Source organism: Marmota monax, unplaced genomic scaffold (genome assembly GCF_021218885.2).
Source record: "Marmota monax isolate L192 unplaced genomic scaffold, Marmota_monax_Labrador192_F-V1.1 WCK01_AAM20220418_F8-fsc00051, whole genome shotgun sequence".
Lineage (NCBI taxonomy): Eukaryota > Metazoa > Chordata > Mammalia > Rodentia > Sciuridae > Marmota > Marmota monax.
Window position 1 is genome coordinate 14,471,750 of NW_026695202.1, and position 14,262 is coordinate 14,486,011.

At 53.6% G+C, this 14,262-nt stretch overlaps 1 protein-coding gene across 2 annotated transcripts in view; it reads right to left on the bottom strand.

Annotated features, from left to right (window-relative positions):
* Scube1 (signal peptide, CUB domain and EGF like domain containing 1) overlaps window positions 1-14,049 on the bottom strand; it is a 134,657-nt gene extending 120,608 nt beyond the window's left edge. For both annotated transcript variants that reach the window (XM_046429592.2, XM_046429591.2), the window contains exons 1-2: window positions 13,916-14,049; window positions 10,591-10,722 (exon numbers count right to left, since the gene is read on the bottom strand). In XM_046429592.2, coding sequence (XP_046285548.1) covers window positions 10,591-10,722; window positions 13,916-14,003 — 220 coding nt within the window. In that variant the 5' untranslated portion in view covers window positions 14,004-14,049. The remainder of the gene's footprint in view (window positions 1-10,590; window positions 10,723-13,915) is intronic.
* Between the last annotated feature and the right edge of the window lie 213 nt (window positions 14,050-14,262).

The window sequence follows — 14,262 nt, forward strand, 5'->3', positions numbered from 1 at the left end:
CAGAGATGTTGCCTGCCCATCCCAAGACCACACAGCCAATACACGAGGAACAAGGAATTGATTAGGCTGCCTGAACTCAAAGGTAATGCTGCCTCAGTCCAAAGGACCAAGTGTTTTATGATTCCATTAACATGAAGGCACCAGAAAAAGCTGATATATGGAGACCAAAAGCCTATTAGTGGTTTCCTTGGGCCACAGGGGCTAGAGGCCTGGAGGAGAGGCTTGGGGTGATAGTTAAAGAGTATGGGCTTCCTTTGGCTAGTGATAAGAAGACTGTAAAACTAACTGTGGTGACAAGCACTCTGAATTTGCTAAAAGGTCCTGACTTGTAGACTTTAAATGGGTGAACTGTATGGTATGTGGATTATATCTCAATGAAGTTGCTTAAATTTTTTTAAAAACAAATTAATGCTGTCATTGCTCTTATCCCCTGGGCTGGCTAGGTCATCAGGGATCTGCCTGAATGCGGGGAGACCACAGGATGCTTACTTTGAACTGACCTCAATGTTACCTGCTCGGCCCAGGTTCATGGTGGGGTGCATGGTTCCCAAAGACCAGGGAGGGTTCCCCATAAAACCAACAGGATAAGAACCTACTAATTACTTCCTTTCTCTCTCAACAACATCCTAACCCTGCACTGGGGGCTGTTCCTGAGTCCTGGCATCAAGACATGGACATAATGGGTGTGGACACAGTCTGGTCCAGGGAAACTGACTTGCTGGTTGTCTGAGATGGAGTGAAAGGAATACCAGGGCTCTGCCAATCTCAAACTGAGGCCCCATGCTGCTCCCTCCTACCAAGAACAGGCCTGGCATTCTCCCATCCCCTTTGGGAAAGGCAGGGAAGATGCCCCAGACCCGAACCGCAGGCCGTCAGGGGTGCTCTGAAATTAGCAGCCGTGAATTAGGAATATGCAGTTGCAAGGAAATCCAGTCACTACTTGGAATTGGTGACCTGGGTCCTAGAGAGCCTCTGATTCACTGTCCTGGGCTTTAAAAAGGGGTAACTGAGGCCCAGGAGAGAGGAACTGGGGACTAAGCTCATCAGCAAGTCAGGGCCTACAACAGCTTGAACTCGACTCGGACTCGGGCTCAGGCTTCCTCCCTCTCTCCGCCTTCAGACTGCAGGCCTAACTGGCCTGGTGCAGTTTGATTTCTTTCCCTTTCTTTCCAACAGTAATAAAAATAAAAGTAGTGGCAATTTCACACTAGGACCATCTTAATGGTGACTGGCTTCACTCTTACCGTGACCCAAGTAGAAAGGTCTCAACTCTCCTCATCTCCTAGAAAAAGAAACTGAGGGCTGGGGCTGTAGCTCAGTGTAGAGCACCTGTCTAGCACGTGTAAAGCACTGGGTTCAATCCTCAGCACCACATAAAAATAATAAAGGTATTATGTCCATCTACAACTAAAAAAAAAAAAGAAAAGAAAAGAAAGAAAGAAACTGAGCTTCAGACCCTTGCCCAGCATTTTCCAGCAAGTGAGAGGCGAAGCCAAACTTCAGATGCAAGCAGGCTGCTTCCAGTTTCCACCTTCCCATCAGGGATGGGCTCCATGATCCTTATCAGGGGTCAAGTAACTTGCCTGCTTTCTTCTGTGCCAATGCTTTCCCCAGGTCCCTTGCCCTCAGCCTGGACCCTGGCCACAAGGAACTACCAGCTCAGTTGGAGGGAAGGAATGACCCAGACTAACACAGCCTCAGGAGGGCTCTGGCTACCCACAGACTGGCCGTGGGGAGGGTCAGGTGGCTAACCTCAGCTGAAGCGCATGTGCATGTGCACACTCCTCCTGCCACCCCCAAAGACTGAGCCAATATTAGGACCCACCGAGGTGAAAAGCACCCGAGTTAGGAGCTTCTCACAATGAGTGCTCGAGGGGCCGGGATTGCCTGCTCTCCTCTGAACTTGGCAGTCAACATGCTAAGGCCTGCCTCAGGCCACTCAGGACGGGAAGCCAGGTCTCCAAGGCCACTCTCAGCTCTCTACCCTTTGGCACAAGGGCAGAACAGACAGAGGCCTGGGAGTTCTGGAGAGAGGGGTGCATCCTGGGGATCCTGGAGGGCTGGGCAAGATCAACCCCAGCAGCTGTTAACTCAGGCCAGAGTCCCACGTGGCAGTTGACATCATACCCTTCCTCCTCTCAGAGGCGGCAGCCTTGGCCCATCTGGAGGACCCCTTCAGAGCACCCTCCGAGACCCCCTGACCTTGCCTGCTCACACAAGGCCCCAGGTCCTCTTTGTCTCAAAGCCTTTGGAGAAGGCCAACATCCATTTCAGTAGCATTCAAAGGCCAATAAGCCCACAGTTTATTTTTTTTAGAAATAATGGTTTTTTTCTGGTTAGCATTCCTCTGATGGAAAAACAAATACAGCCACTGTAATAAGAAGCGGCCAAGAGGAGGTGAGAGGGCCCTGCGGAAGCGGGCAGAGAGGGGCTGCTGCCTGGGGAGCTGGGAGATACTAAGGGGTGGGAGGCAGAGGCAGAGGCCCCTCACCCTCCTCAAGCCTCTACTCAGGCCAAATGCACATTCTGTAAGGCAGGTGCTGCTGGACACCAGGCTCAAGATAATGATCACTCTGGGGACTCACTGAGTCATCGAGGCTTCTGAATCCTTCTTGCTACAAATGGAGCTGGAGGGAACGACAGAGACCTGCTTCTGCTCTCTTTCCTCACCTGGCACCTCCTCTAAGGAGCCCTCCCCAAGTTCCTCCCTTCCTCTCTCCTTTGCCCCCACTGAGTCTTCTCTGTTTCCATCGCTTTCCAAACCCTGCTGTCACTTTGTCTTTCCCCCTAACCAGTGAGGTCAAGGGCAGGAAACAGGCCTCAGCTCCAGCACCAAGCTTGGCCCAGAGTAGAAGCTCAGCAAACATTCTTGATGTTTCCCTGAATCCAGTCCAGGGCATACATTTTACAGATGGGCAAACCAAGGCAGAGAGGTGTACTTGCCTCCAACACTTAAATGCCAATATGCATGAGCTTAATTTCCAATTTATTCTTCTAAAAATGGACATGGGCTGTGAGGACGTTCCAAGTGGCCTAACCTCTGCTGTGGAGCTGGGACCAGTTGCAAGCAGCACTGCCTAATTGCTAGCTGACAGCAACTTGGAACTTTAAGTCACATCCAACTTCTTCCTGCCTGCTGATCTGCAGGACTTGAGTTTTCATCTCAGGCAGAGCTCACGTGAGCTTGTGCGATTGCATGCTTTAAGACTTGAAGGAGAATCCCCCCCATCCCTGCCCAAAGCCTGCTTCCCCAGGCCTTTCCCGGCTGCCCCCAAAGCGGAATTTTGTCTGGAGTTTCAATAAAGTGTGCAGCAATAATGATGAAAATGATTTAATAAGGTCACAGACATTATTCCCTAGGAAGGCCAATTGGTTTGAAGTTTTTTTTTTTTTTTCTGATGTTAAACTAAATGGATCACTGGGTATGTTATTAGGAGTTTTGTCAAAACGCTTTAATAACATGCTCTGTAATCTACCTAACTGCTGTGATTGACAAGCAGGCCCCAGGGATATAAAATTCAGGAAGTGACTATTTACATTCATTACATACATGCTAATTTTGTGATCTCTGATGGCCATAAGGTTGTCATTTTTTCCTTTTCACACACAAAAAGAGGAAAATAGTAATACATTTAAAATGCTGTGGCCAAAACAAAAACGTATCTCCCCCAAGAGTTTTAATTACAGCATTTTGGGAAAGGCCTGCGTTGGAACTTGAAAATGGAATAAACCACTTGAATAAGTGGTCTAAAAAAATTAAGTACACATAGAGGGGGTGATGTGTGCTGTTGGTTCAGACTAAACAGTGATTAGCAAAAAGGGCTTAGTGATTTAAACAAGCCATTTGAGGGCGGTTTGCTCCTCATTTGAGGCCTGGTCCTGATTATAAACGAGAGCTTTTAATTAAGATTAGTAAGACCCAATTCAAGCTATAATTTGGTCCTTTTCCTCAGCAAATGTCTATGAAAACAAGGCAATTAAGGTTAAATGAGTTGAAGCATTTAAGGGGATGAAGTGCCCCCTCCTCACCCCAGCCTGCCCCTCCGGCAGAATGAGCACAAACAGGCCTGGCTAATTCAGACCAGAAGGCCAGCACAAGGCTGGCCCTGGAAGCTTCCAAAGTGCCCCTACCCAAGGCGTCCAGTGAGCTGGGGTTGCACAGGCTTAACAAAAGGAAGGGGACAGATAGACAGAATGTGCAAAGGCCCTGAGGAGATTTTGAGCAACTAAGAAAGAAGAGCACTGGGCAAGCTGGGGAAGGGAAGGACTAGCAAACCAGAGTCTAAGTGGCCATGTTGAGCCTGAGGCTGAGCCAGGGCACCCCTGCCCTGCTGCAACCAGCACTGAGATTCCAAACGCTCACATTCACAACTGGTGTCAAACAAGGTGGCAGCAGCAAGGGAGGGGACATGTGAAAAGGAAAGCGTTTCTGTAGTGTCCTCTTGTCACTCCCTTGTTAGGACCCCCCACCTCACTGCTTTCAGACCTGGGGACCCTGCCTGCCGCTAGGAGCCCAAGGCTGAGTGGGACTAGAATCTAGGCCCTGCTGCCTTAGCTGGCCCACCTGACTGGAGACTGGCCAGTGTCCCCAAGTGAACTCTGCCACCTGTCTGGACACACCAGCCATCCTTAGCCTAGTCCTCTCCCCTGTTGGGCCTCAGTTTCCTTATCTGTAAAGTCTTCTGCCGCAGTCTGGCTGGGCACAAATCACGAGCCACTCAAGCAGGAGCAAACTTTATTTCCGAACTCCCGCGAATGCCACCCGCGCGGCCTTCTCGGGGACACACCACACACCAACCGGAACTCCCTCCACCGGAACTTCACCAACCAACGCGAACTCTCCAGGAATCCCCGCTAGAGCTCAACCGGCGAACTCAATGGGAACTCCACGAGAACTCAAAAGTCATCATCTTAATGGCTCCCTGGCATCACCTCTCAACCACTACTTCTGGCAAAAATGCCATGCATCATCCCGACTTGGCTATGGCCCTCAACAGTCTTCAGAGTTTGTGAGGCCTCTGGGAGGCCTTTCCTGGTACCTCCAGCACTGGGTGCTAACACCAGCCTGGGCTCCACTCCAGGGAAGCCACATTGGTCATCACAACCAGGATGGCAGGGGCTCGGAGGACAGAAGCTTCCCTGGAGGATTGCTCACCTGTCTGGAGAACCAGGGAAGGCTTCCTGGAGGAGGTGTCCTTGGGGACACATCTGCCTGCCCTTTCCTCTAACAAATGCCCTCCACACCTGCTGGGTTCCAGGGAGGGGAGAAGAATAGGTCAAAGCCCTTCCTCAAGGGACCCACATTCCAGGAAAACATGACTGTAGCATGGCTGGATTAAAACAGGTATTTACAGGTCCCGAGAGGGCAACACGAGCAGTGGTCACTTGTGGAACACAGGGGGGCACTTTGATGCCCTATGAAGTTTCTTTTAACTTCAGATTCTGTAAAGATGCAAATTGCCAAGCAAACACTCACATGACCCCTGCCTCTCTCAGAGCCTTACCTAGCTGGCCAAGGTAAGTAACTCTTTCTGGCTACAGCAAGCCCAGAACACAGCTTCACGGTGGCTCTGCATGTGGAGGCCACAAGCCACACAGCAAGATGGTCTTAAAGGTGCAGCTCTTCCCAGAATGTGGGTGGGTTGCCTCTGGTACTGAGTTTTCTGACAAGTGTTTCACAACCAGCAGAAGTCCCACGGTAACACTGTCAAGGACAGAAGAGGCTCACACAGCCCCATGCAGGGCTTCCCCACCACCTGGCTCTGTCTCCCATGAAGAACCAGGGAGATCGTGGAAGCCACATTCCCAGGGCACGCTTCACTGAGAATCCATCCTCTGGGTTCATCACAATAAACAGCAAAGCCTATGGGATGTGTAGAATGGGGGCTCATCCCCCCAAGACTCTGACCTCTGCAGGCCCCCCTCCAGCTCAGGGCCTCCAGATGCAGCAGCCCAGGGAGGGAAAATGGGTTTCCTCAACCCTGGAAATGACCACGTGGAGGGCGTGGATCAATTACTGATGTCTGCAGTAAAGGAAGGTGGAAGCATGTTTGTTACTCCTGAAGTAGGTTCAGGCGCACGTAGGAAAGCCTGTCTGTGTGTTTTAACTTGCATCTTCTAGGTAGATGGTCATCTGCAGATGCTGCAGGTCCACACATCGCTATGGGGAATTGGATGTATGCATGGATTTATATGAACAGTCAAGGAACCAACAAGCCTCTTTTCCCAGCCATTTTAGGTCCTGGAGATTGGTGGAAAAAGACAAAACCTTTATCTCTATTTAGATTTTGATCACAACATTTATGATCATTGACTTACACTCATCAACATAAACTATAAGGATGACCAATATCAAAGACACCCTCATCAACATCACTGTCAACATCATGGTCACCATAACCACCACCTTCACCATCACCATCACCTTCACCATCACCATCACCACCTTCACCATCACCTCCACCACCACCTTCACCTTCAACATCACCATCACTATCTTCATCATCACTATCATCACCACCTCCACCATTACCTCCTCCAACCCCATCACCACCACCACCACCATCACCACCACTTTCACCACCACCTTCACCATCAACATCACCATCATCATTAACAATATCACCACAATCATCACTATCAACAGCAAACATCACCCTTATCATCACCACCACCATCAATATCATGATCACAGTAACAGCAGCTCGTACTTATATGGGATGTCCTATGTGCCAGGTGATGTTAAAGTATTGTTAATACATTAGCTCATTTAACCCTCAGGAAGCAGGAACTAGTAGCATGTCCATTTTATAAATAAAAAATGGAGCTTAAGTAAGTTGCCCAGGCTACCCAGCCCAGATTTGAACCTATGCAGTCTGGCTCTGAGTCCATGCTTTACCTTCTCTCTTTAGCTGAATAAGGACTGTGCATTCCTCTTCTTGGAGCAAAAAGGGACACATGGTCATAATCACATATAGACACAGCATGGAGAAATGGCCCACCACACCTGGGCTCTTGTCCCAACCCCATTAGACCTCCACCCTCACTGGCCTCCATTTTCCCATCTGTAAAGCAAGGAGATGAGCATCTAGGTGGTCTCCAAGGCCCTGGAAGTCTCTGCACAGTCCTCCAGGGGAAGCCAGAGAGGGTTCTGGTGGTCCTTGGGGAAGGCTCCAGCAGGATGTGTCAGTACCAACTGAGAACTCTGGGTGGTCCCCAGGAATAAGAATACCTCATGTAAGTAGGATAGGGTCCACTCAGGACTCTGGAACCCACACTAGCATGTGGGGGTTCACTCATGAGGGTTTAGGGAGCAAGTGACCAAACGGCATCCTGCTCTTTGTTCCTAACAGTCATTCTATGTACCATTGATGAGGCCGATCAACAGGCACGGGTGCACCCCTGGTATTATCCTAAACCTGCTAACAAGAATGTCCACGGATAAATAACTTCAGTCCGTGCAACACCACGAGCCGACAAGCTCCTGCAGGGCAGGAACAGACAGGACCATGACCATCACCTCTGTTGCATGCAGGATTTCAAAGGTCTTCCTTGTTCCTAATTGCAGCAGAGCCTGTGACCTCTTTGAGAAGTAGTGGGAACAGAGGATGGTGGTGGTGGTAGTGACATCTTCATCTGCATATTGAGCACATACTGTATACTGATGCCCATGGGGAGCCAGGTTGCGAGGCAGGCGGGTCCCAGTATACCGTACTGCATCTCAGTCTCCAGGACCAGCTGTGGCAGGGAGTATTTTAGGCCCCCCCAAACTAAAGGAGAAACAGGCTTGGGGAGGACAAGCCACCCCCTAAATGTCCACTTCAGAGGTGGCTGCAGCCATCTCTCCATGCAGAGGCCAGGCCTCTCCCAGCTCTTGTGCATGACACAGGGTCAAGTCGACATGGCAGGAAGGAGACCCCCAGACACCCTGTGCTCCATGCTTCTCAGCCAACACTTGCTCTCACAGGCGACTGGTCCAGGAAGAGCTCCAGCCTGGGCCATCAAGAGCCAACTCAGACCAACACATCCAGCATGCCCATGCTGTGCCAGGCTCTGCCCCAGGAGCTGGAGGCACAGGACAGACATGCCAGGCTCTCTGTAGCTGAGGAGCTCACCGTGAGCTGAGTCTGACAGCTTCCGTGTGGGGATGTCACATGCTTGATTCACTGGGGAGCAAGATGCACCATTATAACCCAGAGTCAGAACAGCAATGACGGGACCCCTAGGGGCCTCCGGGAAGCTAATGGGTACTTACTGCATGGTGTGAGAGAGAGAGAGAGAGTGTGTGTGTGTGTGTGTGTGTGTGTGTGTGTGTGTGCACGCACACAGGAACACACACGTGTGTAACAGAGAGAGAGGAGGTTATCAGGGAAGGTTTCCTGGAGGAGGTAAATTAAAGAATGATCCACCTTTAGATTTATCCTGGACACAAAAAGAGGACAGGAGCTTTGGCAGGAGGAGAGAAACAGGGACTCGGAAACACGGACGATCCCAGCGCGTGAGTGTTGGGGCTTTGAAGTTTCGGGAAGTGAAGGGCAGAGGCTGGAGCCCTGGAGAGGCATTGTAGCTCCAGCAGCAAGGCACAGCCTCCTCCTCACATCAGAGGGGCAACCCGACCTCCTCCCTCCTCCCCAGGAGGAACGAGGCCCACAAAGTCAACAAGAGCCGGAGCTGGAGTCGGACCCCTAGCTCAGGCCGGGGGTGGGGGGGGGGAGCTCAACTGGACTCCGAAAGGCTTCAGGGGAATAGGCGAGAGGAAGAAATGTGGGCCTCAGAGCAGGGAGGGACGGCAGCTTAGGGTCTAGGCTGGGAGAGGAAGAGGCCCGGTCAGTGGCGTAAGGTGGGAAGAGACCATGGGTGTTGGGGGTGCCAACCATGGCCTTCCTTTTGCAGGGCACTGGGTCTGGGGTGCCCAGCAGAGAGTCAGAAAGTGGTCACACCAAGCTACACATTGGAACCACTGAGCTAACCTCCAGGCCCTGCCAGCAGCTGGGCAGCCCATCCCTCTCACTTCTTGCTCGTGACCTGCTTTCCCTGCTGTCAGCCTGGCATTGTCCACAGTTCGGTGGGAAGGCACTAGCTTCCCCTCTTTAGCTTCTGGGCCCCGAGTAAGCCAGGGATTTGCCCAAACCAGGCTTGATCCAGGAAGACCTCATCTGCCCAACACTCGGCCTTGAGCAGATGCTCAATAAATGAGATGGATAAACAACCTCAGCATCTGAAGGTGGCATTGCCACGTCCTTTAAAACTTCGGCCTCTGCAGAGTCTGGCACAGAAAGAGTAGCACCCGTCATTTTCACTAGCGTGTTCCTGACACAAACCTCACACTTTGAAAGGCCAAGCTGGCAGGGTTCGGGGAGAAGAAAATGAGACACTAGAGACTGGCTGAGTGGGAATTAGAAGGCCTGGATTTCAGTCCTTGCCATGTCACTATGAAACTTGGGGACATTGTCAAAGATGCCTCTTTCCTCATCTGTACGACAGCAGCAGACAGGGAGGATTTGGGTCAGTGACTTCACATCAGGTGTGGCAAGAGCTGCTTCCAGCACCTGCACGCCAGGCCAAGCTCTGCCCTAGACCCATGGTCAGGGTGGCCCCACAGACCCTCATGGTGATGGTAAAGGTTCCGTCTGCCCCAGAGAGCCCTGGTTCCCGACACCACCAAGGCTGGGCCTTTTTTTTTTTTTTTTTGGTCCTAGGGATTGAACCCTGAGGCACTTAATCACTGAGCCTCATCCCCAGCCCTTTTTATTCACTTATTTATTTTTTAAAAAGTCTATTTATTTATTTATTTCAGTTATAGGTGGACACAATACCTTTATTTATTTTTTTATGTGGTGCTAGGCAAGGGCTGTACCTCTGAGCCACAACCCCAGCCCATTTATTTACTTTTTATTTTTGAGACAGGGTCTTGCCAGGTTTCTCGGGCCTTGCCAAGTTGCCAGTGCTGGTTTTGAACTTGCCATCCTCCTGCCTTAGCCTCCCCAGCTGCTGGGATTCCAGGCGTGCGTCACCGTGCCCAGCTCAGGCTGCTGGCTCAAAGGGAGCCAGTTTCTAGTGCCAGATATTCAAACCAGCACCCCCAGGCAGGGAGGAGAGGCTGGACAGACAGACAAACGGCACAATCCATAGTCTCTGCCCAAGCCCGGCAGCCTGAGCCAGGAGACCTGAGCCAGTTCCCAGCTGTGGAGGGCTCTGCGGTCCCTTGAGGGAGCTCCAGGCCATGCAGGTGGTTTTGGTTTGGAGTTAGGAGGAGTGGGGACCCTAGGCTCTTCTCACCCCACATCTAGTTAGGGACAGATATTAAATCAATATAAGATGCTTCCCCTTGATTTCTTTCAAAAAAACAAAAGTCTAAAACCGGGTGAGAATCAGGCACCCTGTGTCTCCAACTTCCACCCCCAACCCTCCTCCCCCCAGGAAGCAGCCTGCATTCCAGGGAGGAGAAGGCTGAGAGGAGGCTGGGTGTCCATGCCCATGGCAGCAGGGCTGTGGGCTCAGTCCTGGCTGGCATTATGGGGGGTGGACATCTGCCACCTACTTTGTCCCTGGCAGGCATAGGGTCTGGCTGGGAGGGCTGGGAAGACTCACCTTCACACTGCCTGCCTTCCCCCTTGTAGCCTGGTTTGCAGAGGCATTTGTAGGACTTGGGTGTGTTCTGGCAGATGGCGTCGATGTGGCAGTCATCTGTTCCCTCTGAGCACTCGTCTATGTCCACTGTCCCTGTGGGTGGAGGAGCAACAGGTAAGTGTGGTTGGGTAAGCAGCAGCCCCTGGTGGTGGGGGGAGCTCCTGCCCCAGCCCTTCTTCTGATCACTGAGGTAACTGACAATCACAGTTGCCACATGACAATCTGGTAACATCCTGGGAAGCTGCTCTGGGCCATGCATACGGCTACCAACATATTAGGGATCACTGATTTTCATGATAAAAAGATGGGGAAATTGAGGATTAGGGACAACTTGAGGATCTTTGTGTGTCTTGCTCTCCCCACAAACATGGCTCCAATCCTCTTCCACTCTCCTTATTCTAGAATTTAGAGCCAGAAGGGCCCTTGGAGGAGTTCAAATCCCCCAGATGGGGAGACCAACGTGGGAGAGCAGAGAGCAGAGACCATCCCAAGAACTCCTGCAGGGGATGTGACACCGAATCCCACCAGCTGTAGCCTATGGGCTACTTATCTGGCTTCCACACTCCCAGACTGGAGTCCAGACTGGGGCAGAACTGATGTTTAACTAGGCTAACCCAGGCTTGTAGATGCTTCTGATCCCCATACCCTCTTCCCTTCCTCAAAAACCTAGGTGGGAAACTGGTTCTTGCAACCCGATTTCAGATTCAAGTTCAGCCTGGGTTCAGAGAACTCCTGGCACTCCCCACCTCAGCCCTCAAGGCACACACACACCTCGTCAGGAACATGATGCAAAACAGCTCCCGTGTATGCACTTGAACACACTTTCTCACACACACAGGGAGAGGATCCCGGGGCACAGGCAATTTCTTGGGTTTAGATGAGGGAGGGGCCAGAGCACCCAGCATGGTGCTATAGGTTACTTGCTCCTTAGGGGAGAGACTAGACTCTGACATAGAACAAGCTCACCTGGCTTGTTCACCCAGCTGGCTATGAGAAAATACAGATGGAAGGCAGACGACAGAAGGACCCAGGAAAGCCAGAGAAAGGGTAGAATATCCCTGCCTCTTCATGCCTCTGGACTCACCCTAGATTTTCTGGTCCCCCAAAATGCCCACTTTGAATTACTTCCCTGGCTGGCATTTGGATTCTAAATCTGCAGGTAGGGGGTCCCTGAGCTATTCCCCCTCCCCCTGCAGGACTCCTTTTCTTCAACCCCAGCCCCCAAGGTTCCAGCACACCCCTGGGACAAGAGAGGCATCAAACCAAAACACAACAGAATGACCTCATGCGCATGCACGCGCACACACACACGCACGCGTGCACACACAGAGGCATTGCTTCTGAGGGTGGCAGGATCTGCTGAGGTGGCAACCCACCCTTCACAGCTGCCCCAGGGAAGTAGGGAAGGGAGCTGGCAGGCAATCACAGGCCAGGGCCAATGTCCAGGGCCACTTCTGGGAGCAGTCAAACAGGGGCATCAGGCCACGGGTATGGCTCTTCCTGCTTCCCAAGGGTGAGTGTATGGGAATGAGGGACAGGAAACTGCCCGGGGCTCTTGGGTCTGGTGCCCACCTCTAACCCCCATCTCCCACCTGGGCATGCATCCTCATCAGGATGAGAACAGATGCATGTTGGCAAGGGGTGGGTGGGGCTGTCTGCCAACACACCACATAACAAACATGACCTTAGGTGGGAGATGAGGAGAAAGCAGGAGAGCCCAGGTCAGGGCTTTCTGCGCACAAAGCTACGTACTCTGCCTGACCTGGGTGGCAGAACCCTGTGCAGGGCAACTTGCCCTCCAGCACAGGCTGCTCACTTTGATTACGGTTCTCTTACGCTGGGGACCAACTGCTGGGATTTCAGTCACTGGGCTTCCATGGAGGGGAGAAGAGGGCCAGAGACAGGACACAGAGGAAGACAGAGAGACACCAGAAGGGAAAGATGGGTACAAGGGAATGGTCCCACAGGGGCATTGGACTCCAAAACTGGAGAGAGACCCCCACATACATGTAGGGGCGTGGGCAACAAAGCCCAGCTTCTGGAAGATGGGTCCGTGGGAAAAGCTCCCTCCAGCTGTGGAATGTAAATGTCTGGCACCCTCATGCAGGGTGTCACTCCCAGGAAGAGACCCCACATTTCTCATGGAACCCAGTTCCATGCACAGGAGGCACAGGAAGCAGGGCAGGCAAGACCCTTCCCCAGGGAGAGAGCCCCTCTGAAGACCCAAGGAGAGAATGTGACTCCAGCCTTGCCTGAGAGCCCCTTTCAGGCAACCAGAGAGGACCAGAAGACAGGGAGGGAGGCAGAGTCCCTATGAAGTCCACTTGGCACCCCACCTCGCCTCCGCTGCCTGCCTGACCGCCCTGACCATGGCCACTCCCTCCTGTGTCTCCTGCCTCTCTTTACAGATGTCCTCATCACTGAGGTCCATGTCAGTCTCCCTCTGGGTCCCATTCACCTTCCCGTGCCTGTGGTCTGCTCTGGGTGCATTCTCATTCCTCTCTTCTCTCCTTCCCCACTGTCCATATGTCTGTCTTGCCAGGCATCTCCATCCTTGCTCTTTCCCTGTCCTTCCCAGTGTGCCTCCCTTCCCGTCCTCCTGTCGCTTTCTCTGGTGTCCATCTGTCTCCACCTCTCCTCCTTTTCCTTCGGGTAGTCCATGCCACAGTCAGCTCCTTTGATCTGTCTATGTCCCTTTGCCTCCTTCTCCCTCCCTTGGCGTCCCTCCTTTCCCCTGGGACGTTAGGCTCCCTCTTCGACCCTTCTGCGTCTTTCTCTGGGCTTCGCCCTGTGTCCTTTTGTCTGTTCCCTCTAAACCCCCTTTACTGTCCGTCTGTCCCTCTATCCCCTCCCTCTTTCTGTCCATTCTTTTCCCCTCATTCACCTCCTCCCGTCTCCTCGCCGGCCTCCCTTCGGCCCGCTCCCCTCTTCCCTGGGGAGCCCCTTCTCAGCTCCGGGGTCCCCGCCCCACTTCGGTCCGCACGCAGGGTGCCCCTCGGCCAGCCACCGCGCTTTCTTTCTTCCTCCCGCCCCACGCTTCCCCTCCCCGGGCCTCAGCCCACCCCGCCCCTGCTGCGGCCCCCTCTGGGCTCCAGGAGCCCCGGACCAGCCCGGCCGCGGGGAGGGGGCGCCCCGGGTCGGCCTCAGAAGTTACTTTGCAGAGAGGCACAGCGGGCGCGGGGCGGCGCGGGCCGCGGCCTCCGACGGCGCGGGTGGGGGCCCGCTGGGACCGCGCCTCAGCCCCCCCCCCGCCCCGGCGCCCGCCGTCCCCCGGCCCGGCGCTTACCTGGGAGCCCGCTGCCCCCCGCCAGCGGCCCGCGCGTGCCCAGGGCGAGCAGCACGCACAAGTGCCAGCGCACCTCCGCCGCGCCCATGATCGCTGCGGGCCGGGCCGGGCCGGGCGTGCGGGCGTGCCGGGCGCGGGACCCACCGACCGGCCGCTCCGCGAGCGCTCCTAGCTGCTCGCTGTTCGGCCACCGCTCGGGCTCCCGAGCCACCGAGCCGGCGGCTGACGAGCTGACAGCCGTGCGCTCATTGGCCCGCGGCCCCAGGGGGCGGGGCGTCTCGCGAGGACGGCCAATGGGCGTGGGGCGCCGGCCCGCGGGGGCGTGGCGGGCGGGGGCGGGCGGGGGC